The 26,022-nt window shown below is 42.0% G+C and overlaps 1 protein-coding gene across 1 annotated transcript in view; it reads right to left on the bottom strand.

Annotated features, from left to right (window-relative positions):
• LOC144586222 (uncharacterized) overlaps positions 1-3,942 on the bottom strand; it is a 78,710-nt gene extending 74,768 nt beyond the window's left edge. Inside the window, exons 1-2 of the mRNA XM_078384051.1 lie at positions 3,907-3,942; positions 1,482-1,743 (exon numbers count right to left, since the gene is read on the bottom strand). Of these exons, the coding sequence (XP_078240177.1) occupies positions 1,482-1,743; positions 3,907-3,942 (298 nt within the window). The remainder of the gene's footprint in view (positions 1-1,481; positions 1,744-3,906) is intronic.
• Between the last annotated feature and the right edge of the window lie 22,080 nt (positions 3,943-26,022).

Genomic DNA, 26,022 nt, shown 5'->3' with positions numbered 1-26,022 from the left:
CCATCCAATCTAAAATCTATAAGTGACTACAGTGATCCAAACCTTGAATAAGTACTCAGGCAATATCCTTCAGGGTTTGCCATCGAAATGTCTGTATCTCCGGACCTAGTATATAGTGTTGCCCAGCTTCTATTCTTTAAGCTCATCCTCCCGAAGCAAAAAATAAAAAGTGAGGAGAGGGTGATACATATCGCTTTTCTGTTGCCCTCTCGGCTTTATTGCAAAGGTGACCAGGAAAGATAACTGCTATCTAGCAAAGTTAATCTCCATATCGGTCCTTCTCTGGGGAAACGCTGAGTGGGACTTACAGGCAAGATCGATCCGCCCAAAAACTGAGGATCGAGTCCGATGCCACTTCGCTTGATAATTCCCCCCCCCGCCGCCTCCGCCGCCGCCCCTCGCAATTTTAAGGGTCCACGCGCATGCATACGCGCGCGCGCGCGTGTGTGGCATTTTACATGTTAAAGCTCCTTTTAATTCTGTCAGAAGATCGATCTGGCGGCAGCCCTTACACCTTTCCTGCCGACCCGCTTTCGTTCCTTTGGCAAAGTCCACGGGAGTGGCAAGCCCCGCCAACCGTCCAGCGAGCCCAGCCGACGCGTGTTTTCCCTCCACACACACACACACACACACACACACAGAAGTCGACCGTTTAGCGGAGGGCTGATTCGCCGGCAAGCACGCCTAGGACCGGCGTCGGAGCGGAGCCTCTGGCCGAGCGGCGTGCGCAGAAAAGCAAGGCAACCTGCCCTGGCGTAAAGGCGAGGGAAGTTGGCCGCTTTAAGAATCACAGCAAACGACAGGGAACTTTTTTTTGGGGGGGGGAAGGATTGGCTGGGGGGGAAGCACGGGAAGGAACGACAGACGGGGGGCCGGGACACGCAGGACAGCCCCAGCGCTTCAAGGCGCCTGCCCCAAAACCCGGCAGGAGCCAAACCCCTGAGGAGAAGCGCCCGCGTCCTTTTGCCACGAACGAGTTTATTGACTGGGTGAAAGGAGTCCGAAACAGGGAAGCCCCGTTAATAATAATACATGCTAGGCAAAGCGCGGAAAAGGTTTTTTTTTAAAAAAAAAAAAAAGAGAGAGAGAGAGAGGGAATGCTGTGGAGAAAAAGGAAAGAGCCGAGTGTGGGATGGAAACGACGAAGTGAAGGGGATTCAGCCTCGACTTGGAGCGCGGCTGCCTCCCGGTTCCCCCCCCCCCCGTCCCCCAGCGCTTCTTCCTCGTCTGCAAGGGCAGCTACCACTCCGGCCGCGACGGGCGAGAGAAAGGGAGGAGGCAAAAACGGTGTGTGTGTGTGTGTGTGTGTGTGTGTGTGTGTGTGTGGGTGGGTGGGTGGGTGCCCCTGCTTTTCTTTTTCGCGCTCTTTTCTTTGCCGACCCCAAACCTCCTCCTCTTCTCCCCCCTCCCCGCCGCCGCCGCCGCCGCCGCCGCCGCCACGGCCCGGCACTCTGGGACGGGCAACCAAAGACAGCCCTTACCTTGAGGCGGGGATGGGAGTGCGGAGGACGCGGCCCCGAGACAGCCTCGGCGGAGCGGAGGCAGGCAGATTCTCCCGGCACGGGCGAGGCAGCGCGAGGAAGGCAAGCCGACAGGCGACCGCCGGTGTTGTTGTTGTTGCTGCTGCTGCTGCTGCTGTTCCTGGTGCTGCTGCTGCTGGTGGTGGTGGTCTTCCGAGAGGCGCTTCGGCTGCTTCTCCCGCTGGCTTATTCTCTCACCAGAACCAGCCCGCCTTGTCGGCTTCTATCGTGGGATTTCGCTCCAGCCCTCAAACCGCAAGCCTGGAGGGCGGTTCGGGGAGCGCCGCGCTCGCGCCGGAGCTGCTTCGGGAGCCTTGGGCGGCAGCGGCGGCGGCGGTGGCCGTGGCGGCAGTGGCCGTGGTCACCGAGCAAACCCCGCCCTCCCGAACCGACGCCTCCGGGGGGGGCCAAGTGGGGCGGAGAAGGTAGGAGAGGAAAAGAGCGCGCGAGAGTCAATTAAAAAAGGAAGAAAAAGAACCACCGAGAGGTAGAAACGTGCCCGCCAACTATTGAAGCCGAATCGGTGTTAACCCCGCCCCGCTCGACCGCTCCCTCGGCTTGCCCTCTGCCCATCGAAATTCGGCGAAGGCAGAGTAAGCGCCGGTTCTTTTGAGCGAGGAGGGATTCCTTGGGGCGTGGCTAGGGAGGCGCGCAGGGCACGTGCCCAGCCCGGGTGCAACCCTGGCCCGGGGGGGGGGGGGAGAGAAGAGACGGGGCAGAATGCGCGCCACGCGTGTCTCGGAAAGACCAAGCTCGGCGGGTGTCGAGGTGCCGCCGTCCGGACTGTTGAGGGCAAAGCCATCCCCATCTGCAAGACCCCCCCGGTCTTCTCCACCGGAAAGCGACTAGATCCGTTTTCTTCTGCTTCTCCCACCCATCATTAGGTGAGGGGATTCCTGAAGTGCTGAAAACGTCCGCAATTTTTTTGCACACCCCGTAGTTTGCAAGTCAGCCGGGTTGCCTTTGTGATTGGTGGTCAGGAGGAAAACACGGGTTTCCTTTATCTTTATCCCACCGGTCTAGCTTCAGGCTAATGGATTTCCGCTTCCAACGACAGGCTATTTGGGCCCTAAAGTTTGCCTCCTACATTTAGTACCCAGTATGGTCTCGTGGATGGAATGAGGGACTAGGACTCAGAAGACCTGGACTGGAATCCCAGATCTGCTATGGACACTCATTGGAGGTGGAGGACTGTGGAAACAACCTTTAAACATCTCACTTGCCTTGAAAGGGTGCTTGAGTTGCTCTAAGTTGCTTCTGACTTGAGGACACATTTGCAGATCACACACAGGCACAAACACACAATTCAGAAGATAGGCACTAGGCAGCAGTTACTTGCATAATCACCTAAGTTAGCGAGCAAATATCTGTTACAAGGAGAACATCATACTGCCTCGGCTCCATCACCTGTATGCTTCCTCTGGCAGCAAATGGAATAGGTCTGTTGGGCCCTGTCTCGACTGTTGCTCTGCCCACTTTCCTGGTTCTTCAGGTAGTGGACATGACTCAGATACCCATGATGCCCAGAAAGATCTGGAGCAACCACCGCCCACTTTTAAATCCACCGGTGAAAATCAAGTCCACTGAGCCCAATTACTGCTGCCATACAGCCTGAAAGAGATGGTAGCTGGGGCCAACAGAGACATGGAACCAGATCTAGCTGAAGTAATAGTATGTAAGGGGAAAAACTAGCAGCCACCTTTGTTTCAGTTTATGGCACGATTGTTCTATTTAGCCAAAGCATGGGGAAAAAAACCAAAACAAAACAATGGTTGTTGTAGGTTTTTCAGGCTGTCTGGACGTGTTCTTGAGGTTTTGAGGAAGAAAAACCTCAAGAACACGGTCAGACAGTCCGAAAAAACTACAACAACTGTTGGATCCCGGCTGTGAAAGCCTTCGAGAATACGAAACAAAACAATTTTTGTTTATTTTATTTTTCAATAATCTTCACTCAGCAAGATTTCTTGCACTAAACAAAAATAAGGATAAGGAGTGTTATACAAATAAAGTATCCATCAGAAAATAGATAATCTAACGGGGAGAAATTCTTCAGAAATATTTCATAGTCTCTGCTACCGAAAAAGGCCTCTTGACAGGAGGTGCCACTATGAACCGTGATGTATGACTTTCTGGGCCCAATTCAGAGTGCTGGTTATTGCCTATAAAGCCCTGTATCTCATGGGCTGTAGCTCCCAATATGAGCCTTCTTGGCTCTTAAGATCCTCAGAGGAGGCCCTCCTCAGTCCCATTGCTATCAAAGGTTTGCTTGATGGGGACATGAGAGAGGGCCTTCTCTGTGGCAGCTCCCAGGTTGTGAGGTACTCTCCCTTGGGAGATCAGGCTGGCACCCTCCCTATTATCCTTCCGCCTACAGCTGGAGACCCACCTTTTCAGACAGGCATTTAATAACTAAGTCCTGCATTCTGGTTTTTAGCTTAGTAAGTTGTTCTTATAGTTTTAAATGTTTTAAAACATTGAACGTATTTTAAATTATTATTAGGGTTTTATTCCTTTATAATACATAATTTATTGTGTTTTTAATTCTGCTTGTTTTAAAGTGGTGAGACACTGTTAATGCCCTCATTGGAAGAAAGGCGACCTACAAATTATATTAAATAAATAAAATAAATAAATAAATAAATAAATATGCAAACGATCGAACATACCACAAAATATGTCTTCTCTCATATTTTCAAATGATTGTTTAGAAATAGTCCACAAATCAAAGCACTTACGGTACATTCATTACTCTATGCCTCTATTGCTTTAATAAGCACAATACATTTTTGTTATATATACATAATCGTTGTGCTGAACTGCGTTTGTATCTGCTTGGAGAATAAGCTGCCAGATATACTTATACTGAATGGCACAATATTGTCTAACTTACTTAGGAACCAGCTTTCACCAACTTTGCTAATTTGCAGTGAGTGTTGACACTCTGAACATTTTAGTCTTTGGAGAATGAGAAGTTGGTGCTGCTTGCTGTCAGTTCAGAGATCTCATCTGTCCCTGCATGAGGTCTAAAATAGGAAGAAAAGATGCATAGATTGTACATCCCACCTCATTCCAGTATGAACCCCGCCACTAACCTCACTCTTTCTAACTTGATGAATAATAAAGATGCCATTTACTATAGTGGGGTGGAAGGCATGGAGGAAATAAGAGGTGAGATAAAGTAACATGTAGAGCAGCAGGAAAAAAAAAGGGAGAGGCAATGGTTGTTCCTTCTCTAGGTGCATTTTAGAGCTTTAAAAAGGGACACACAGGACCGCTGCGTTAACAGCTGACAGCCCTATCTGTAGGCGCAGAGATTCAACACATCTGAATTAAGAATTCAGAAAGGAAGCACCTGAATTCAGAGTAATGTGAATATACAGGTTGAAGTCAATGTTTCAAAAATTCCTCAGTGATTTCTAGAAATCAACCCATGAAATGAGTGTCCTGTGTGAACTACACAGAAGTGCTTCTGGTGTAGAAACAGATCCTGGGCAGGTTCATATGTATTCATATGTTACATTTTTTACTTTTCTCAATTGTTCTTATTTCCTATGCATGTTTGGAGCCACAGTGTATCTTTTCTCTCCCCATTGTAAGAATTTATATTTAAAAACATACCTTTAATTTGACTTTTAAAGTTGTAGTTTATTGTTTTCCTTGTCTCCATTATTTTTGTTCATCCTTTTAATATATATATATATTCTTTTGGTTGCACATACGTGTTCATACAAAAAGATGTCATTTAGGTGTAAATAAATAAATATTCTTATAGCTGTGGCTGTGTAAACCAGCCATGTATTATTTAACATTTACTATTACATGTCCCACATATCTGAAATTTTGCCTCAGCCACAAAAATTAGGCATTTCAATATGATAAAATCAGCATTAATGCAAATACTGAAGAGCATTACTAGAAGAACAGGTGCTTTGGAAATTAAGACAGGGACCAAGGAAAGGAAATACATGAGGTAAGAAAAGAAATATGTGTGGTAAGACACATACACAGAAAAGAGAAGGAATGAGAAGGGAATTCAGATTTCAAGCTTCAGGGGGAAAAATGGCTTTATATCCGAGTTGGGATCTCCCAGCACAGTGTGTGTGCTCAACAGCCATGCGAGCTGCGCCTTTAATGCAAACAGGATGTTCATCTGTAACTTGTGCATCTCTTGGGTTTGGAGGGATTAAGAAAAACACTTATTACACTTAATTGTCTCCAGTGCTGCTCTTGGTGCTAGATGCCTCACTTTATGGTTTAATAAGCTTCATGTTGATATAAACTGAATGACAATTAACATTAGTGCAGGTTGAGTTCGTATTTAATGTGACTCACGGGTTTGCACTCCACGTGCTTGCACTCTGTGGTTTCATTTCACATATCAGCACCTCCTCATTAGAACAGCTCCTGGTGTTAGGAACAAATCAATGCCTTTTCTCCAAGCAGGGAAGAGATTGCTCCTGCATCCTGACATGGTGCGGTCCTTTCTGTGTAGCTTTCCTAGGAGAACTGAAAAAGTAACATTTGTCCCCTATTAGAAGCAGGACACAGCCTTTCAAAAGTCATTGAAAGTACTTCTGAAAGAGAAACAGTTGGGATGTACATCTTTTCTATTATCCAGGTCAAGAAGAATGTAATAATCAGCTTCAAACAACTTTTTTTTTTAAAAAAAAATACTTCTGTCTCTGACTATATTCAAATAAGTGTGGAAATTGTTCAGTTCCTCTAAATGCCTCAGATGTCTTGCTTACTTCTATAAAGTAATTGGACATTTATTCAGATATGGTTTCAGAAGAGGTAGTCTCCTTTTGATAGCTCTGAGAAGTACCATTCCTGAAGTCACAAGGGCAAAAGACGGAATGATTAATCTCTGACTTTTACTGATCATTTTTGAAGTCATAATTGGATGGGACAAATAGAAAGATACACCGATTAATCTGCAACTTTTACTGATGATCTTTCTAATCCAAAGAAATGTACACAGACAGACAGACAGACAGACAGACAGACACACACACACACACACACACACACAATGATACACACAACCCAAACAATTTTATAGTGGCCATAAAACTTTATGAATGGGGGCAGAAATCTTTGACAGACTTCCAAACAGAGCTTAGAAAGTTAGTTTTAAGGAGGAATGAATATAATGACATGCTGAAACTATCCACATCTGAACAATGGCCCCAGAGCCACTGCCATTGCCACTGCTCAATTATTGATGACTTCAGCGTGCTGTTGTATTTCTTCTTTAAGTTGACTTTCCAAATTGCACTCCAAAGGTCTATCACAATACTTCAGTTCTCGAAGATTCTTTGGAGGGAAAGCATGATGGTATAAACTAGGGCCGTGAGAGTATGATCTGATTAATTATAACAGTGTGATTAATCTTAGAACCTTTGAGCTGGTATGGACCCTATGGATGATCAAGGAAGCACAGTGGCTCTGCAGCCAGATACCTAAACTATTGAGCTATCCAGCAGCTGTAGCTGATATGTATCCAAATAGTTGCTGCACAGATCAAGCCCAACATTCTCTGAGATGGTTTGGAGAAGACCTTAAACCATTTGTTGTCAGGTTCTCAGGTATTTGAATGCTTTCAGATCAGGGAGAGGGAGCTGTGAATAGGGAGAACAAAGGGCTATGACCTGGGACAGAAGGCGCCACTCATTGTCACCAGGTTTGGGGCTATGGCAGATCTTTGGTGTGTAGGCAAAGCTCTAACCAGCTTCATTTTCCCTGCTCCTTGGGAGCCATGCACTTTAGTCCTTGCCCAGCTCCACCCTTCTGTGAATCCACCCTGCATCAGCCAGCAGCAGGCATTAAAAGCAAGGGAAAAAAATAGAGTTCCCTTGACCTATCCAATCAAATCCCACATAAGAAGGTAGGCCGTACATCTCTCTTTCACGCACACAGGGTCCTAGAATCCCTAGAATGTGGCTAGTCTAGTAAGTGCTGTACCAGAGCACCCTCCCTTAGCCATCCTCAAGAAATGGCTACTCACTGAGTGATTGAGAATATATAGAGCCCAATGAGATTTTTTTCTGAGCCTTCCTCAAGGGTTCAGCAGCTAGAATTTCTGGGAGAGATCTTAAGCTTCACTGGGGCTTCAGCTGTCAATCTCCTTTTTTAGTCGTTTCTCTTTTTCCCATGGGAATGAGCACCAAGTATTTTGTTCAGATTTCAGCATTTTAATCCCCAAAGCAGCTCAGGTGCATGTGAAACAACCTGAGGGTGACAAGAGGCTTCTTAAACTACCTGTAGCTGATCTGGAAACATGGAAATATCTGTTCTATGACCTGTTGGGAAACGTTTATCTGAAGTCTGTGCAGATCCCTAGTGTAAACTGAATTAAGGGCACTAAGAGTTACAATGAAGCTAGGTCCCTGCTCCATTTCTGACAAAGCAACATCACTGGAATATACTGGGTGTTTTTACTTCAGCTGGAAATCTTCACTGCCCTTGTTGGGAACCCAGTGTATTATAAAACATGAAGTAGTCTTAGAAAATGACCAAGGGGAAATGAATTTAAAGAGTGCATCATCTACGACAATGTCAAGAGGAATATTGCAAAGTGCTGGCCTAACCATCTTACTTGAGGCAAGCTCTATTCCAGCTGGTGGCAATTAAGTGAAGAATTCCGGCAAAGATTGGAGGGACTGCTATAAACTGGAGACGGAGAGGCAGTGGAGAAGAGACAGCTAAATGCTGCAGACAGGACTTACAGAAGAGAACCAGCAGAGAAGGCTGTCCACTTGATTAAGTCTGATCAGTCTGGAGGGAGAAGCAGAGGAATAGCCTAGAGTACAAAAGAAGTGGAAATGGCTTATACATACTAAGTTAAAGGGTAAGAATTGTGTGTGTGTGTGTGCGCGCGCGCACATGCGTGTGCATACATATATACATATGTGTGTATGCATGCAGAACAGAACATGATCAGCTGTAACATTTGGAAAGCACATGCCAGCTGACACGAATGAGTCCCATAGTAAAGTATATTATGATGAGTAAAGTATATGATTATTGCATTGTTTTCCAGGTGCTTGCATAGTGACTGTTTTATCATTTGTTCCAGAATTTTCCCTGTGATTAATGTCAGGCTGGCTGGCCTGTAGTTCCCAGGTTCCTCTTTTTTCCCCTTTTTGAAGATAGGAACAACATTAGCCCTCCTCCAGTCATCTGGCACCTCGCCTGTTTCCCATGATTTCAAGAAAATAATGGTTCTGAGAGTTTTTCAGCCAGTTTCTCCAGTACTCTCAGATGCAGTTCATCTGGCCCTAGAGATTTGAACTCGTTCAAGGTGGTAAGGAATTCCTTGAGTATGTGTTTATCAATCTCCAGCTGCACTCCTGTCCCCCCACCCACCCACTTGCACTTCCAATTTGTTTGGAAGCTCATAGTCTGTCTTATGGGAAAAGATGGAACTACAATAGGAATCAAGCACCTCTGCTTTTCTTTGTCCTCTGTGACCATTTTTCTATCTCCATTGAGGAGCTGTGCTACTATGTCTTCTGTTTGTCTTTTCCTACTCACATACCTGAATAATACTTTTTTATTGCTTTTAGTGCCCCTAGCTAACCTCAGCTCATTTTCAGCTTGTGCCCTCCTAATGCCATCCCTGCATTTCCTTACTATTTGTCTGTACTCATCCTTGGTGGCCTGGCCTTCTTTCCACTTCCTGTACATGTCTTTTTGTTTTGTTTCTTAGGTCCTCCCTGAGCTTTTTGTGAAGCCATGCTGGCCTTTTTTTGCCACCTCTCCCCCTCCCTTTTTTGTTGGAATTGTTTGTAGTTGTGCCTTTAAAATTTCCTTTTTAAAAAGATGTTCCTACCCTTCTTGGACTCCTTTTCTTGTTAGGATCTTCTGGCAAGGGACCTTACTTATCCTTGTTCTGATATCATTAAAACTGGCTTTTTAAAAAATCCAGCATATGTATGTGGCTACATTCTGCTTTGGTTTCCTTTGAAATCAAGAATTCTAGTAGAATATGGTAACTCTAGCCCAGAGTTCCCCTTACTGCCACTTCCTCCACCAAGTCATCTCTATTGGTTAGAATCAAGGAGAGCTAGTCCTCTAGTTTCTTTTTCCACTTTTTGTAGGAGAAAATTATCAGCCATGCAAGCCAGGAATTTCTTGGAAGGACCATGACGATGATAATGATGAATCCCTTTATCAATTCCAGGGTGTATGGTTTTGAATAACTGCATCTCCAAGGCAATTGAAAATACAGGGAACATAATGTTGAGTAGCTTGCAAATGAAATAAAACCTATCTAAAAGCAGAGAAATGCTGACTCCCCCATGTTTTTCAATGTAATTTCCCTATACAGCTGTTTTGTAGTTCTAAAGTTGAAACAAGTATGAATTTATGTTCTGAGAATGTTAACCTTGTGCAGAAGTAACTCCCATAATAGCAAAGTGAGAAAGCAGTCACTCTGAGAATTCAAAGCCAAACTAGGAAATCGCTGTATGGATCAGAAAGATATGATTCTGTGGGGAAATGAGTGTCTGGTGCACGAGTAACTTGGGAGACAGAGTGGATGCAGAAAACTAAAGAAACCACAGAGAAGGAGCTAAACCAAAATGTTAACCCCAGCGCGAAAAGACCCACTGAATGAGTAGAGGCTGTTCAGTCAACACTTAATGCCCTTTGAATTATTGGGTATAGTCTAATCCAGTGGTCCCCAACCTTGGGCCTCCAGATGTTCCTGGACCTCAACTCCCAGAAATCCTAGCCAGCAGAGGTGGTGGTGAAGGCTTCTGGGAGTTGTAGTCCAAGAACATCTGGAGGCCCAACGTTGGGGACCACTGGTCTAATCTACTAGTTGGAATTAACCAAAGAAGTCAAAACAACAGTGGTGTAAATGGGGAAGAACTTTAGAACCCAAGACTTTATTTGGATTGATTAAACAGACAAAAAAAAAATCTTCAACCTTTTTCCATGTATACATATTCTCAAGGGTATGGCTTGGACTTCATCTCTTCTGACAGTGTATCTCAGGTGATAGACCATCACTGAATGAAGAAAAAGAGACAATAACACATAATTAACAGGCTTTGTTTGTCTTTGGCTTCTTAATACCACTCTTTTAAACTACATGATTGTTAAAATAAGTAAAAGATGAAAGGGGGAAAAACAAATAAATCCACAAGTCAAGATCTTCAGATAAGAATTCTGAATTAGAATCTGACAAATTTGGGAACAGGTCTAAGATAATTGTTAGATAGACTGTTAAATCCAACTCCAAAAATGCCTTGAAGGCTCTTCTATGATCAGTTGTAATAATAAAGCTGACACTCTGGACACGTTTTCTCTTACACTCCCATTCAAATGTGTATGCTATATGTAATTATACGACATGGCAAACAACTGAGATGTCCAGTTTAAGAACACACAGTGACATTGTGAAATGCGACAGCATGAATTACGTGAACCTAAACTGCTCAATTGTCCTAAAGCTTGCAATACCTAACCAAGAAACAAGCCCAATAATATATGGTAGTTATACATAATAAAAACAAGTCCAGTAAAATCTTGTAGTTATATCTAACAGTATATCCTTTCCAATTGGAATGTTCACCTACACATACAACAGGACTGTGTTATCCACGGGGCATTGATTCCAAGCCCCCCCCCCCCCCGGCAGATGCTGAAGAATGTAGAAGTATTGAAAGTTATACATTGTGTGGTCTATCGCTCCCTCTAGTGTCCAGTTCTGGTAAATACATGCTGGAAATACATTTAAACTCATGTTTCTGGCGTTTTTTATTTAACATTTTCAGATAGTGCATAAGTGAATCAGTGGACACTGATCCTGTGGATACGGGCTCCTGCTGTATCTGGTTTATAGAGATTCTATGATTAATTCTAATTTGGGAACTTCTTAGCTGAAATTCTGTTGTGCAGTTCCTCATGCACAACAGTTATGACATGGGCAGTAATGTTCAAGATTCCACTGATTAAAGACTCTGGTGATTTTGGGGTCCATGTGAATTTGATGCATTGCGTTCAAGGTAAGTGCATCCTGAAATCATCTTTAATCAGGGGTAGTTTGACAGTAATTATGTCTTCCCTTCTGTGCATATCAAACTATGCAACTGAATTTTAGCCATTATTTATCACAAGTATTTTAACAGTCCAGCCTCACAACATAGAGTCTGACACATGGGGAAAAAAATAAAAAAAAATACTATAGGTTTTGGGCAGGCTCAGTTGCATTTCTTTCCCATTGATCAGACAACACAGCAAGAAGTGAAAATTAGCCTGAGGTCCCACAGCCCCAATCCATAATTTTTCCTCACCACCAGAGACTGTTCTACTTTTTAAAAAATCAAGTCCATTTTATTCATTTCAAAGCATGTCATCACTTTGAACTAAAACAGAAAAGAAAGACCAAATGAGCATGAGCATGCAAGCGGGTGCGCGCACACACACACACACACACACACACACACACACACACACACACACACACACACACACACACACACAGAGACACACACAGAGAGAGAGAGAGAGCATAGTGCTTTGACAAAGCACTTTCCGCCTGCCTATTGGCTCTGTAGGGAGGATAAGGAGCTCACACATGCGTACACATGTAAATATACACACAGGAAGTGCCAGCACTCATTTCTCTCTCTGCAAAACATCTCCTCTTCCAAGGCACTTTGTTGTTGTTGTTGTTGTTGTTGTTGTTGTTGTTGTTGTTGTTGTTGTTGTTGTTGTTGTTGTTGTTGTTGTTATAATCATTTCCTCCTCTTCTTTGAATAACTTCTCCTGGGTCTGTAGCACTGTTTATTTATTTATTTTTAACAGCTTTACAAGCTGGACTGGTCAGCAAGATAAGATACAGAAATGACTGGCTGAGGAATGAAAGCCTTCTTAGGCAGTTCCTTTGAATTGCACCTCCTACAGGCACTTCAAATAGAACTGCTATTAGAAGGCTTTTTTTTCCTTCTTTGCTTTTTGAACCACTTATACCGAAAAGAACCAAATACTCAAGTGCAACTTCTTAATGAGTTACTTCATGTTTCCCTCACTGTGTAGTTGCACCCAGCACAAATCATCACTCATTGGGCACAGATTTAGTGGATTTTTAAGCCTGGAGAAATGGCAGAATCAAAACCTGTGGGTGATCACGGAACAAAGGAAAGCTAATTGCCTTAGAGAGAGAACAAAAGAGTCAACAGCGGATGTCCAAGCCAGCGGAGCCAACTGCCAATGCCCTGAAGGCTCTTTTATTGACTTAGCATGGTTACATAGTAGTTTATGAGAGAAACAGATAGGATACTAGTTACCTAATAGTAACTAGGATTGGCTAAAATAACCCTTTGATCTTATGCTTTGATCTAAGCAAAAGGGCAGAAGAGGGGGCTACCCCACCCACTGGCAGCTGCTGATCCTGCCAGGAGTGTATGCACGTCATTGGAACAGGATGCAGCTACAGCCTTTAAGCAGAGATTTCCCACAAAAACCAATGTCACATGTCCTCTGTGAACACGTAAAGCTCTTACCAGTTTTTACTGGCTTTTAATAGCAGTAACCTCTGGGGTTCTTGTCTGTTTCATATCCATAGCAAGTATTCTTCAATGCAATTATGGCTCACAGATGGTACTATTTTTTTTTATTACAAAACAAGTATCTTGCACACTTATTGTTATTGCCAGTGTATTCAAGCCATTCCCACAATGGCATTTCTACTTCTTCATTGTGGGTTTCCCCTCCCAAATCACTGTTGCTGTTTTTCTTACGCTTTTCTCACACTCACGGAAAGAACTTAGTTGTTTTCCTCTTCATTAGCCATCCCTAACTTAAGTTACTATACTCAAGTATCCCCCGGGATTGCAGTACAATTTTGCTTGACCTTTAATTAAATACCAAGACTGTCTTTACTAGGAGAAGGGCATTTGCTGGTCCCTTGCGGGGCTGTTTAAAACCAGGGCTGCATGTGTCTCTTCATGATTTCTGCACAGAGGGATTTGAATATATATATTTCAGCTCTGTTGATCTGCATGGGTTAATATTTCAGGAGTTTCACTTTAACATCCCAAACAAAGTAATTCCTAAAGACAAAAATCAGCTGAGTTAAAATAATTGTAGAATATTTTATATGAACAACACATAATATTTATTTGGCTTGTCTTTTTATGAGAGACCCAAGTCACTTCAGTTGCAATTACATAAATACCAAAAAAGTGGGAGAGTACTTGAAGAACTTACGGGGTTGAAGTGAACCTTGTGTACAAGAAGTTACAGTTTATTAGGAGTAGGGAGCAGCTTTCTAAGTGGCAGCCTGCTGCCAAATTCTTTTTTCACTTTTGTAACTGTAGGAAATGTATCTCATCTCTTGACATCATTCTGCTTTGCCTTGACTTGTCCTAATTCAACATAATAAATAAAGTATGTGTTACTTATACACCCCACCCCTCATGAGTTGAGTGCTCAATTTAGCAGCCTTAGAAAGGATGGAAGACTAAATCATCCATGAGTCAGCTACCTGAATCCGTCAGGATAGGATACAAGTTGGGAACAGAGTTTTGGCTGCAGTACTGCAGTTTAACCACTGCACCACGAGACTCCTTAATGACATAAACCACCAGTGTCAAGGACCACAAAGTAAAGCACACGACTTCTAGGCATGGGGGTAAGTTACACTTTATTCTATAAAACAGAATAAAGTTTGTGTAACATTTCTGAGGAAAAATCCCACTGTTTTAATTAAGTGTACTTCTCCCCACAAGAAATTTTCAAGAGAGGTTTTGTGATAAATGTGACTGTCCTTGATACTTCCCGATTAATGTTCCAAAGTAATTCTTCTTGTTCGCATTTCCTGCCAAAAGATACATGATTTCTAGACCTGGAACCATTGTGTCTCAGTCGGGTGGTGTGCTCACAGTTAAATTTCACCTTAGGACACTACATAGAAAGCCTATGGAGAACGTGCAACTGTACTTACAGTTCATTTCCCATTACTCTTCCATAGCATATAAATCCATCTATTAAAAGCTCTTCAAACATTTTATCAAAGCATCCACTGGCTCCAATCTCAGATATAATGATACTCACTGACATCTATGACGAAATATATGAGCTATTCTTTTTGGTGGGATTTAGTAATAGCCTCCTGGATTGATGCTATTATGTCGCATTCCAATGTCACTGGCCCTTTGACTGGATGTAGCATTCTGGTTTTTCCTACATTATCTTGTCACATTTGTATTGCCTATTTATTGTTTAAAGCAGCCAGGGAGAGACTGTTGGGCATATGAGATCATGAAATGTGTCCCATTTTGCCTGCTCAATGTAGACTGGTGTTATTATATGGCTCCCTCTGTCTTTATTCATGTGTGAATGGAGACTAGCATCTTCCTATGTGCTCACAATAAGGAAGATTAGGATATTTTCTGAAAGCACTTTGCACATACGACAGATGTGACGCTTGCCATCAGCGTTGTATTGACAGCAATGGGGAAATGAGCTCTACAGTTCTGACAAAGGCTGAATTCAAAAACATTTAATGATTATTTCACCACCAATCTTTACAGAAAGAAATATCTGATTAAAAGACAACTTTCTCCACACTGGAGACTGGCAGACTACCCTCTCCTGATTCCCAATAAGAGTGATGGAATGCATAAAAGACAGAGAGGGAGAGAATGGATGCAGGAAGTTGTGCTTTGCCAAAGAGCAGGAAAGGCATTAGGGAGATGGCTTGGCAGTCTTTGAAAGATGAAGTACAATGGGTGATTTGAAAATTTAGTGGCTCAAAGCAATCCAGTTTCAGGTATGTTGTGAATCTACCGCAGGTCTTCCTTTACAGAAGCTATCCATGGTGCTGAAGCCTACCCTTAGAACAGCTACATTTGGATGATTCCTGTAAAATTCAAACTAAACCCTGGAGTGGAAACATAGCACCTCGAAATTTGCAATCACCACTCATTGACTCAGTGTTGGCCACATGAGGGACAGAAAGAATCATGATATCAGGAGAAAGAAGAGGAAGTCAGAGCAGACATACTTACTCGTTTCAGACAAAGAGGAAAAGAAAGATGACTGCACTTTCTGGTTGCTCACAATCTCAGAGAAATCCACTGAGGGCATTGACTACCCTGAATTCTTGAAGCTCCTAGACACATTTGAATGCCACTCATAGTTGGGAACAAAGACCACAGTACACACAGTGATGCTGAGGCTAATATAGACAGTGGTGGGTGAACTATGGCTAAGCTGCTAATAGGAACTTTCAAGCCCAGCAAAGAGGACGTCTGGTTTAAAAAACTGAATATAGATGGCAGACAGTAAAGCTAAGCCTTTTCTTCACCGTAAGTAATCCAAGGAAAATAGCAAGCGTGGAAAGAGACAAGAGACGTGGGTGAAGGAGGCAATAAAAAGGACGATAACTAGAGGAGGAACACACAATAGCCAAAATTATATTGCTTGGTGTAGTAAATAGCATTAGAGTAAGCCCACTGAATCAATAGGGGTTTAGTCTGTTAATTTAGTGCCATTGGTTTAAATGGGCTTACTCTAGCTATGACCTACTATGCTAGGGTAAGAAATTCACAGGGCATGTATAGAACTGCTAAAACTACTTATTTCACTTATCTAGAACATCCTATTCAGGTTTCTGTTAGTCAGTTCTTAACTTTACTTTATTTAGATTTATACTGCGCCCCCTAGACAAAGTCTTCTTGGGCCGGCTTACAAAAAGTTTGGCCTTCATGGCACATAACAGAAATGAGATTTTTAAAATTATTATTTGGGCTACAAATTGAATATTTTTCCTTTTTGGGAGTTCTACTTTCCTTGCACACATATTTCAAACACCTCAGTGTGAGTCACCTGAGAGAAAGGCTTAAATTAGAAAGGTTTGAGGTTTAGTCAGACCTAGTTCCACTCAAGCTTTCTGTTGCTAGCGGGGAACTTTCTTTCTGAGTGTTATTGTTATGTGCAATCAAGTCAAAACCAACTCACAGCAACCCAAATAGAGCTTTGAAAATAAGGTAATTTAAGAAGTAGGTTTACCAGTAGCACACTCCCAGTGAGTTTCCATGGCTGAGCGGTAATTTGAACCCAAGTTTTCTGAGTCCTAATCTTTTACTTTGTCCACTATGAGACACTGGGCATCTAGACATTATGTGGAAAGGACTGAAAGCAGCACTGCCAACGTGCTACTGTCTTTGTATCAACTGATGATGCATCAAGCTTAGAACTTCTTGTAGTTCCAATCACCCCATCTAAGAATAGATATCACAGAGCTGAAACATGTAGAGCAAGAGACAGAGAATTATTAAATTAGTTTCCTATGTGGGATATCATGATAGCTTTCACAAATATGGGTCTCCAGATGTTTTGGCATCCGTTCTGCTATCAGTTCCAGCCACCGTGTCCAGCAATGAAGGTCATTATAATCCCAAAACATCACGAGGACTATATTGTCATGTCATAGGATGTAGTCAATGCTTAATAACTTAGATGGCCTTAAAAGGAATTAACCAGACCATGGAACATACATAACCTACTTGGTGACTACATGGATTTTCTTCTGGAATAGCCCAGAAGAGATACATTTCTTTGTCCCATTTGGTAGAAAAAAAGGGTTTACAAAAAGATATTGTTTTGGACTACAACTTCCCAAATCTTCCAGTTTGGCTGGGAGGTCCTGGATTGAGGCTTTATGTGAGATATAGTTTTTAAAAACACACGCCACTCTTCCAGCATTGATGGAAAGTATCAGCAAGGGAGGGCTCCTGCCTTTATGCCCTGCTCATGGGTTTTCAGTGTGCTTCTAGCTGGCTAGAGTGAAAAGCAGAACACTTCAACAGAAGGACCTTTGGTCTCATCCAGCAGGACCCTTCTTATGTTCTTATATCTTGCTTTTCACACCTTAGCAGTCTTTTTCCTGTGAAATAGACCTTAGATATTTCTCTTTCCTTGATGCTTAAGTCATGTGGCCTGAACCTCTGTAGGAGCTATTAAAATATATGTGCTTCATTGGCCTATGATAGGTTTAGCACCTGTGGTTCCTTTGTATAAGTTGATCATGGGTAGTTAGTAGCAAACTATTCAGAAGCATTTACATTGTATGGAAGGGTGTATGTCCCCCTCTCACTGCTTTTTTTTTTTCATTCATGTATTTTGCTGTACCTCTACTATAAAATATGTCCTGTCTTTCAGTGAAACTGGAGGTTTGGGCAGTTAGAATTTTGCATCCAATTGCACTCATCTTTTCATTTGGGAGGAACTTTGTTCAGGAGTTGAGAAATTGGTGCCACCACAGACAGAATCTCCTTTCTAGAAAGACTGCTAGGCTGATGCAGTCAGTCCTGCGACAATAAATCATCGAGACAGATGTATGAAGTGAATTTAGTGCTGGTGAAGGATGTTGGATTGACAGCCTGGAGAGTGAAATCTTGCACAAAAACAATCGAATAATTGCATCTCTCATCTGCTGTGTTTGCTATTCAAAATACTATCTGCATCAGAATACTGAGATGGGATCCTGAGCGGTACTATTTACCGTATTTTTCGCACCATAAGACGCACTTTTCCCCACAAAACAGGAGGGTGGAAAGTCTGTGCGTCTTATGGAGCAAAGAAAATAGATTATATTTTCCTGTTTTCTTCTCCTAAAAAATTGGTGCGTCTTATGGAAAGGTGCGTCTTATGGAGCGAAAAATACGGTAATTAACGGTTTCATCTTGGACTCATATGAATAGCTTGCTGTTTTGCTTGATAACAAGCTTACCAAGTTCTGTACTATTATGTGTATTTGCTTTACTCCATAAAAAGGACAGTATCCCGTTGCTCACTGGCAGTGCGTAATGCTTCAACCACATTATCCTGCAAGGACAGAGAGCATGAATGAGGCTCCCAGCTTGTATAAAACTGTACCAAATAATTTCCTATTGAAAGACCCGTAACTATTAAAGTGCTCATGCAATGGCCTATTGTGCTAACAGCATGGCTCAGCAAGATTTTGGCTATTGTACTTATAAAAACACCACTCATGTTTGGGATACTTATCTGTCTCTGTTTATGAATATTTAGGAAAACAAGGCCATTCCTTCTTTTGCTACATGTTCTCATTTCACTTCATGATCTGTTCTTGATTTTTCCTTGCCTGGCCCAACCACTGAGTGGAGTAAAGCAGTCTCTTAAGGAGGCAGATCCTGTGGTAAGACAGCAACAGAAGCCCCCAGCTATGCTCTTAAAGTATAGAGCTGTGAGTGCCTCAGCTGTGGTGGAGGATCATCCCATTTGCCAGTGGTTAAGTAAAATTCAATTGCCAGTCCATTCATTCTCTGCACTTGGAATAGGGGCAATGGTTGCCATTTTGCCCTTTATCTCAATAGAAAAACATCTGGATCTGGCCTTGGATTTTTCCTATACAGGTATTTAAGTGTTATTCATTTAGAAAGTTTTTGAATAGGAAGCAGTCTTGGGAGTTAACAGCTTGTTCTGGGTAGCTGAATAGGCTTCAAGACAACAGGCATTTTGCCATGAAAAGGAAAGTACACCATTCACATTTCCATGGTGGTTTCCAATATGTATAGTATGTCCTAGAACGAGCTGTAATTTTCAGCATGTATACAATATTGAAACAGCGCCGTCTACGTTGGCTTGGGCACGTCGTGAGAATGGCTGATGTTTGGATTCCAAAAGATCTCCTGTATGGAGAATTAGTGAAGGGAAGCCGCCCCCGAGGGAGACCACAGCTGCGTTACAAGGACATCTGCAAGCGGGATCTGAAGGCCTTAGGAATGGCCCTCAACAGATGGGAAACCCTGACATCTGAGCGTTCAGCCTGGAGGCAGGCAGTGCATCATGGCCTCTCCCAATTTGAAGAGACACTTGTACAGCAGACCGAGGCAAAGAGGCAGTCCCGAAACAAGCAAAACCAGGGAGCTGGACAGGGGACAGATTGGATTTGTCTCCAGTGTGGAAGGGATTGTCACTCTCGAATTGGCCTTCTCAGCCACACAAGACACTGTTCCAAGACCTCCATACAGAGCACGATACCATAGTCTCTCGAGACTGAAGAATGCCTACATGAGTATGTGGACTGCTTTGCATTTTACACCTGCTTTTGTCTTTACAATAACAGCTCTGTATGTGGCTACCCATGGGCCTTTTAAACTGGCAGAAAATTATTTATATGACTCCATTCTGTAAGTTCCCATCCAAGTCATGTTTGAATCTTGACAGTAGTTTATTTATTTATTTATTTATTTATATATTTATTTATTTATTTATTTATACCCCGCCTATCTGGCCCACCGGGCCACTCTTAAATTGCTTGATTATATCTGGTTCATTGTTGTTATATATGGTGTTACATGAAAATAACAATTCCATAAAGATCAACACTGCAGTCCTATGGAAAGGTAATTGCCCCTGATTTCAATGGAACTTTCTCCCAGGAAGTCCCATTGCGTAAGAGTGCTATCATACACCTCTTTGCTCCTAGCACTAATCTGTGGGCAATGCCTTGGTTCTGCATTCATTGTCTTGACAAAACCAGGGTTGAAATCAGCAGGAGTATAGTTTGAATCAAAGACTGAGATCTGACCATGAACAAAGGGTTAAGAACTAAATTTTCTTTTGCACATTCTGGAAAGTGTGAAATAGCATCTTAAACTAGTAATTTGTTTTTAGCTCTTTTGCTAAAGGCAGCTGAACTTTTCCACTTCTCAGAGAAAAAATGCTTCAGGGTTAAGCCCTCTACACAATGTTGGAGCCTACAGCGTTTTTTTTTTTAAATGACTGAGCTACCGAACTCTGAAATTAGGGAGTTTTCAAATGGAAATAATGAGGTAATTCACAAATGGTGCTCTTACAATTATAATTGTAAATTAACACCTTGGGTTAGAAAGCTAAGGACAAAAAATTAATGTTAAAAATCAGCCCAGGAAAGGCCTGAGGTTCTATAGTTCAAGGGCTGTAAATTATTTTCTAAAATGATTAAGATTCCAAAGAGACAAAACACCTCAATGTTCTAGTATTCAAAGTACCATGTAAAAACATAACTTTTTATTATCAGTTATACATACTGGAGGTTTCTTTTTACAGTCTGTTCATTATATACTTTATTAACAAGAAGTTCAATGACATTTAGAGTTCAACACAAAAACAGAATTCTTAAAATACAGAGATTTTCTTTTCCTCCAGACACATAAGGGAAAAATTGTAAATAAGTATGGTTCATACAGGAGACACCATATTCAGGCTGTGTTGGCCTGATAAGGTGTTGACATTTATAAATGTCATGTGATTAGCATGAGAAACAGTGACAGTCATTTCACAATAAGGCCTATTAAGGATTAACTAGTAATGTACAGCATAAGAGCAATGGAAACCTCTAAAACTAAGAGGAAGGATCTGTTTCAAGATCTGTCTGTTTTCCAAATGAATATTGCAAACATTGTGGTTAACTGTTTTGATAATACTAATCAAATTTCAAAACAGAAATGGTTGATTAAAATGAATATTGATATAGCTCTTCCTTGTACAAAGCTGTCACTAAGCTCTAAGTTAATCAATTTTTGTGGGAGTACATTTTCACCTGTCCTTTTTTAAATTATGTGAAACCACATGGACTATTATTACACTGTTCTCCTATGATGTCCTTTTCTCATATCTTTCCCATATAGCTTCCTAACATGCTGTTGCCTGTTGATGGCTTGTTTCGGACAATCCTAGAAAAGCTATGGTAGAAAGTATAGTGAGTGAGCTTTCAGAGGAGATCTCGGGTCCCTCTCCTGAATGGCTATTTTAGGTCATAGCAAACAGTTTCCTGTTACACCCAGCACCTCAGTCATACCAACAAGATGTCCTCTTGCTACCATTTTGGGTCAGTGTAGCTGAGACCTGCCTGAGATAGGCTTTCCAGGCAATGCCATGACTGGCAGGTTGTGGTCCAATGCCACTTTAATGAAAATAATTATGTGCTGCCAATTTAATTCTGAGTTATGTCAACTCTGTCCAAGATTTTCTATGTACAGAGTACTACCTGGCTACAAACAAGGCCTCCAAAACCAGAAGAACACACAACACTTCTGAAGTTTGGTGAGGGCTTATGCCCATAGTGAGACAGAATTTTACGTAGGCAAGAAATGTATCTATGTTCACAAAGGGGGAAAAAGGACATGATTCCTCACATCATGAACCTGAATAATTTGAGAAAACAGGGGCATGATATGAGCAAAGTTCTGCTCCAATTTGCCTGAAAAAGCCATTGGACACAGGGTCTAAATCTAGAATCTAAAACTTCATCTTGTATCTTAAGAAAAAAAAAAGCCTTCCTTAAGAGACTGGTTTTGCTTCAAATCCATATTTCTAGAACTATTCCTGAAACTACACTAAGCACAGGCAACTGGAAGCCAATAGTTCTCAGTTGTGTGGCTGTCCCATCAATGTGCTGGATATGATAGAAAATTGGTCCTTCTGACCTGTAACAGGAATGGGACTTGAGGTTCCTCTTAGCACTCATGCACTATAGTTACTACAATAGTACGTCTAGTATTGTACCAATACTAGTGCATGTCATGAGAATGGCTGATGGTCGGATTACAAAAGATCTCCTGTATGGAGAATTAGTGCAGGGAAATTGCCCCAGAGGGAGACCGCAGCTGTGATACAAGGATATGTGCAAGTGGAATCTGAAGGCCTTAGGAATGGACCTCAACAGATGGAAAACCGTGACAGCTGAGTGTTCAGCCTGGAGGCAGGTGGTGCATCATGGCCTCTCCCATTTTGAAGAGGGGAAGCACTCATCCAGCAGGTGAAGGCAAAGAGGCAGTCCCGAAAGCAGCAAAATCAGGGAGCATGGGACAAATTGTATTTCTCTTCAATGTGGAAGAGATTGTCACTCTTGTATGGGCCTTCTCAGCCACACTAGATGTTGTTCCAAGACCTCTATTCAGAGCACATTACCATAGTCTCTCGAGACTGAAGGATGCATAATCTAATCTAATTGTGCCAAAGAAGTCTGTGTGAAAATGTTAAAAGAATTACTGGCTTTATATGAAGTCAGTGTTATAAAACCATTGGCCTGTGGGTCTTTGTAGATGAAACCCATGTTTTAGGGCAGACAATCCAATCCTTAGTTTTCATTCATACTGCATCCCAGCATCCCCAGTTACTAACTGCACTATAGAATTTGTAGTCTGTATAGAAAAAATGCCAGATTGGGAAACATAATTCAGAAGTCCTGTAAATCCACAATTGATTTTAAAACAAACAATTTAGGCAACAAATTAAAGTTTATTTAAATATTTCAACTTTTAAAGGCTAACCATCATGAATTAAATTTTGAATTTGTAATATTTCATGATAATGAATTAATTTTCAAACCTAACTTTCCAAGCTCTTAAATAAGGTGTTGAGGAGACCAAAAAATGGCTCCAAAATTGAGATATGTGGTGTGGAAGCAACCTTCTATTGTCCTGGAGGTGGTGAAAATAGGTTCTCAGATGTCTTGTTGTTGCCCTCCCTTGCTTTTGAGACATGTATTTCGGTTCGCTCCAAAATAATAATAAATAATAATCCTGTTTCATTAAGTCAATTCTTACTCCTGGCAACCCTTTTCAGAGCTTACTAGGTAGATAGTACTTAGAAGTGGTTTACCATTCCCTTTTTCTGGGGGTAGCCTGGGACAACAACCATATAGGGGTTTCTCCCAGGAGGCACTTCAAAATAAGGTGCTATATTATTATTTTTTTAAAGGGACCTCAGCTTATTTTCAAATCACTCCAGCGCAAGCTCATCATCTATCCTACATCCAATCATAACATTTTTCCTGCTTGCTGAATATTGCCTTTGTTGACTGGCAGCAAATTGCTAGTATTTTAAGCGGAAGAGGTGTACATATCAGCTCCTATCAGATCCTTAATGGTAATTCCAAGAATTGAACCTGGGACTTTTCACATGGAAAGCACAATCTCTACCACAAAGTTACCTATTTAATGTGGCTGACTTACAGTGTTTTACCTGATTCGAAGGATAAGAACTCATCCAAACCATTCTAGATTCTCCTGGAAATTTCCTGGGAAACACAGCTGGAGGAAATTATATTCTATTTCTCAACAAATAAACAAATAAATCAGATTGGAGAGCTCAAAATTTTATCTATACTCTGACAGAAGACACAAAATGCCACTGGGAAACACACAGGCCATGAATAAAAAAAGCCCAGACATACAGGGGGAAAAGAAAAATCCTCAAGAATTCTATTTGTGTTCTATATGATTATTAGTGAAAGTGTTAACATATATGTCAGTTCTCAGTCACCGGGAAGAAAGTGAAAATTGTGGGATTTTTTTCCCTTTTAGCCTGAATTTTGATTCCCCCCCCCCAAATTTTCAATGTTGGTTCATTTTTTAATTTTGTTCAATATGTAATCAATAATATGTGTTGCATTCTATATGTATCAATATTTTAATGTTTTAGTACATGGGTCGGGGAAGACCCCAAATGGGGTAAAAGTGAAAATCCTGGGGGTAATGAGCTGGCTGCTACCCCCTCCCTCCCACCCACCCATCCCCACCCTCTGCAGCCCAAGCTTTAATTGTAAACTACCTCCCTCTGTTACTTTCTTCGTTGCAGCAGGGCACTTCTAAATGCTCCGTTCTGTTAGAGATCGGAGAGATAAGCCTAATTGGTTGCAGCTGGGGATTAGCCCCGGGCAATCAGCCACTCTGGGGCTTCTGAATGACTGCTTCCTCCGGAAGTGACTGCAAAGAAGCCGCAGGGAAAGGAGCAAGCAAGGGAAGGAGGGAAGAAAGAAAGGTGCAAGAGACTGAGGACTTCATCAAGCTTATTTAAATGTACAAAATGGAGAGAGAGAGAGAGAGAGAGAGAGAGAGAGAGTGTCTGTCTGTCTGTGTGTGTGTGTGTGTGTGTGTGAGAGAGAGAGAGAGAGAGAGAGAGAGAGACTGCTAAGAACTGAAAATGAACAGGCAGGCAAGTAAAAGAAAAACTGAATTAAGGCGGGGGGGGAGGGTGGCTTTTTAAGGTGCTGTCTAGGTTTATCATTGCTTTCCTACCAAGAGGCAGGCATCTTTGAATTTTGTGGCTGCTGCCTCCATCTGCAATGATCATGAAGCCCAAGAAAGTAAAATATGTCACTGCCTCCATCTCTTCCCCTTCTATTTGCCAGGAGGTGATGGGACCAGTGGCCATGATCTTCCTTTTTTTGATGTTGAGCTTCAGACCATTTTTTGCACTCTCCTCTTTCACTCTCATTAAGAGGTTCTTTAATTCCTCCTCACTTTCTGCCATGCTTTTGCATAGTCAATGAAGCAGAAGTAGATGTTTTTCTGGAACTCTCTGGCTTTCTCCATAATCCAGCGCATGTTAGCAATTTGGTCTCTAGTTCCTCTGCCCCTTCGGAATCCAACTTGTACTTGTGGGAGTTCTCAGTCCATGTGCATAACCTTGCTAGTGTGTGAAATGAGTGCAATTGTATGGTAGTTAGAGCATTCTTTGGCACTGCCCTTCTTTGGGACTGGGATGTAGACTAATCTTTTCCAATCCTCTGACCACTGCTGAGTTTTCCATTGATGATGATAAAAAAAAGCACACTGGTCCTTTGATATTGGGCTGTGGCGCCAGGGTGGGTGACATGACCTTTAGCCTGGTTTGTTCCTTTTTGCACACCACACATGGAATGATTAATGTGGTAGGGAAACACACACACACACACACACCCAATTCTGTGTTGGCTGTCTCTAGCAAGCATGTCATTGCTAGCACCACTCTGGCAGCCACTAATGATCCTCTGCAAGCTAGCAAAAATTTAATGCAACTTGCTAGGCACACTGGACACCTTACTACTCCCTATACCACATCATGGCTGGAGTGCAATGTGTTCCAGCAAAAATAGTGCACATCTTTATCAAATTTGGGGCATCCTGCTAGTTCGGTACACAGCCTGTGTAGATTCAATAATATTTTTAATTCAATCAAGGGGGTAATGTCGGCGTATATAATTTTTTTGGGGCGTAAAAGGTAAAAAAGTTCCCTGACCCCTGTTTTAGTAGATATGGATGCAAGTCTTCTGTATATTGTAACATCCTGACACAAATAAATAGATGAATCAAGATATATCTTGAATGTTATGCAAATAAATTTGCTCAGCTCAAAAGGTATTTGTTTGAGACATACCTACAAGCATACTTCAGTGAATGAGATGGGTACAAAAATGCATACATGTAGAAAAATGTGTTTCCAAAGTTCAGAATTTAAGAATATTGTACATCAAAATACAACTTTCTGTGTACCCTCCCAAACACAGATCTATACTGTTGTAAAAAAAAGAAGGCTAAAATGCATTGTGGGATTAGGAGGAATGCCAGTCTTCAAAGGTAGACTCCTTCTAAACATGGAACCTCCTTTTAATGACCATGTCTAGCAGCCTTTGGTAGATCTTTTTTCAAATGCTAGAATTTTGAAAGCACAAGGTGCTTTTTTCAGGATGCAGGTCCAGGAGGGAGGGAAG

The sequence above is a fragment of the Pogona vitticeps genome, chromosome 2 (assembly GCF_051106095.1).
Source record: "Pogona vitticeps strain Pit_001003342236 chromosome 2, PviZW2.1, whole genome shotgun sequence".
NCBI lineage: Eukaryota > Metazoa > Chordata > Lepidosauria > Squamata > Agamidae > Pogona > Pogona vitticeps.
Note: the sequence above shows the minus strand (reverse complement) of the source record. Positions and strands in the feature narration are given on the sequence as shown.